The sequence below is a fragment of the Ornithodoros turicata genome, chromosome 3, assembly GCF_037126465.1.
Source record: "Ornithodoros turicata isolate Travis chromosome 3, ASM3712646v1, whole genome shotgun sequence".
In the NCBI taxonomy this organism is placed as follows: Eukaryota; Metazoa; Arthropoda; class Arachnida; order Ixodida; family Argasidae; genus Ornithodoros; species Ornithodoros turicata.
The window spans coordinates 73,768,078-73,771,031 of NC_088203.1; the positions used below are offsets into that span (position 1 = coordinate 73,768,078).

The 2,954-nt window shown below is 49.4% G+C and overlaps 1 protein-coding gene across 1 annotated transcript; it reads right to left on the reverse strand.

Annotated features, from left to right (window-relative positions):
* Nucleotides 1-293: 293 nt before the first annotated feature.
* Nucleotides 294-1,776, reverse strand: LOC135389650 (uncharacterized). Its single transcript, XM_064619684.1, has 2 exons — nucleotides 904-1,776; nucleotides 294-467 (listed from the first exon to the last, which is right to left on the reverse strand). The coding sequence occupies exons 1-2, from the start codon at nucleotides 1,774-1,776 to the stop codon at nucleotides 294-296; spliced, it is 1,047 nt and encodes a 348-aa protein (XP_064475754.1).
* Between the last annotated feature and the right edge of the window lie 1,178 nt (nucleotides 1,777-2,954).

The window sequence follows — 2,954 nt, forward strand, 5'->3', positions numbered from 1 at the left end:
AGGTAGACTAGACACAGGTTGCCGTGAGAGCCAGGCCAGTCGAACTAGAGCCCGAGCTGGCCGAGGCAAAGGTTTTTATTACCCGCGCGCCTAGGTTATTGGTGCGCGGGAATGGTAATGGCGATGCCGCTACAGGGCTCCCCCCCTAGTGAGGCGTCGGAAGATGTCGAGCGATACATAGCTGTGGGGCCCAGGTGACGTGTCGGCGGCGGGGGGGAGGCGATGAAGTCGAGGGTGGAGAGTGAAGTGCGGACGAAGTGGCAGGAAGAATTGGCGTCGGCCCTGTGTGGGAGTTAACGGCGCTGGGGGACGTCGCAGGAACGTCGAGGAAGGCGGGCTTCAATCGCTGCAGGGCGACAGTCTCCTCTCGGTTCTTTACCAGGATGGTGTAATGCGTAGGAGATCTTCGCACGACAGCGTACGGGCCGGAGTATGGGTGCTGAAGGGGCCTCTTGACTGCGTCGCACCTGAGGAAGACGTGTGAGCACGTTTCGAGTTCGGGGTGCTGGTACGTCGCAGCAGAGCGTGGCACATATTTATTACCCGCGCGCCTAGGTTATTGGTGCGCGGGAATGGTAATGGCGATGCCGCTACACCTCCTCGTCCTCGGCCAGCTTTTTTCCCTCTCTGTTCATTGCCCATGGAAAGACTTGGTAGACTCGAAGACGACTTCTGAGAGCAGCAGTCGTCGTCATCGAGACCCATGCTCTGACTCGTGTTTTGAGACAGGCCCATGGCAATCCCGTCCCAAACGGAAGGGGATGCAACAACCTCCTCTGAGGTTAACATTGCATCTCCCTGGCTGTTCGTCTGAGAGGCCACTGGAGGAGAACCCTCAGTGTCCCTCTCTTTGTGTTGGGGAGTGTGGAGGGGAGCCCCAGAGGTCTGGGTCTCCACCGATACTCTGAGTGGTGCCACTCCCCTGCGCACCACACCAGAGAAGGTTCCTTTCTTCTGGAACGCCAATTGTGCCTTTGCTGCACTGTATGTGATATTTTGCTCCGTTTTCAGCTTGATGATCTGTTTCTCCTCCTTCCAACAAGGACATGATCTGGAGTAAACAGGGTGGTTACCCTTGCAATTGGCACACTGAAAGTCATTGCTGCACGACTCTGACGAATGGTCTTTGCCGACGCACTTAGCACAGACGGGCTGCCCACGGCATACCTGAGAACCGTGGCCAAACCGCTGGCACTTGTAACAGCGACTCGGATTTGGGATGTAAGCCCTCACATTGCAAATGAGGTAACCGGCTTTGATTGTGTCTGGCAGCTTGTGGAGCTTGAAAGAAAGGATGATGTGCTTTGTTGGGATTTCTTTCCCATCCCTACGCATGACTATTTGCTTTACAGCTACCACACCGTGCTGTTGTAGGCCTTCTTGGAGTTCCGATTCCGAACAGTCAAGAAGGTCGCTCTCAGAAATTACTCCTTTAACAATGTTGAGACTCCGGTGTGAACTTACTGTGACAGATATCCCATTGATGCTTGTCAGTGAAAGAAGCGCACTGCTTTGCTCTCGCTTTTCAACATGGACCTGGATATCTCCAGAGCCCAGTTTCTTGGCATTGTATTCTTTACCTATCAGCTGTTCAAGTGCTTTCGCTATTACAAAAGGAGATACCTTTGACAGTGGTCTTGTGTCATCATTAGAGTGGACAACCAGAAACTTTGCAAACCATGGTTCGGGTGTTGAGGTATTTAAATCAATTTGCTGGTACTCGGTGCGGAACCGTTTCCGATTCCGATCTCGGGGTTTTAAAGAAGAGGAAGCCATAAAGGTGACAATACAATTCGATGCAAGGGTCCTGCCGCCCACCACGGAGCCCAACCAGGGGACCGCGTTTGACGCAGTAGCAGGTACGCCTACACTATACCCAAGTGCAGCTTCTGGAGAGTGAAAGACTGCCCAAGGTTGACCCTTGCCGCCAAAGAAGGTGAAAAGAGGAAAAGGAGAGGAAGAAGGAGACCAAGGAAGAGAAAGTGATGAAAAGGGAGATGGCGACTAGCTGAATAATCCTGACCGGGCCTTCCAGGACCACCCGACTATGGGAAGCAGGGGCCAAAGCAGTGTGTTGTTGATGGTTAACATTAACCAGAGCAGTCGCATACGCTGTCAAACTATCACTAGTTTAAGCTACTGTCACTTTAATATCTCCCCAGAAATGCACTTAAAAAAGCGCAAATGTATAAATACTCCGATATTTCATATTTCATTAACTTCGCAGTTTGTTTCCCATGATGATTTTCTTCTTCTTCTTTTTTTTTTTTTTTTGAGAGGTAACAAATAATCAAGAGCGAAATGCCATCGTTTGAACTGCATGCGAAAAAACGAGAGTTCAGGAGGTTCTATTTCCTATGGATTGTTTTCAACTCTTAAATTGTGAGTGACTGAAGTATCCATAGTTCGTATGAGCGAAACGCAAATTCAGACGATATCGTTTTTAAAAGGAACAAAATGGATCATGAGTAGATTTTTCTATTCGTAGTTAGCAAACTATTGTGAATTTGCAGGAGCAAAACGCGAATCCAGAAAGTGTCGTTTCAAAAGAAACCTGCTCAAATTTTAAATTCGGTGTGAAGAAACTGTGGATAGTTTGCAGGAGCAAAACCAAACTATTGGTCGCTTGCAGGAGCAAATTTCGCAGAAAGTTTGGTTTTCAAAATCAAGAAGCTAAAATTTTAAATTGGTGGGTGGGAACAACGTACTGATTGTTTGCAGGAGCGAAACAGGAAGGGAAACGGGAACGAAAAAGGAGGAGTTCGGGAAGGTTGGTAGCATGGACAAATAAGAAGAATGTGCTCCAGGTCCCCAACGGCACCGTAGTGACAGCATCGATCAGAATACATCAGATACGCATAGAGATTCCAACTGAGCACTGCACATGCCACTTCAGGTGGCGGTTGATACCGCGGCGTCTTTTAGCAATCCAGTGATGGTTTAACCCCATCAGA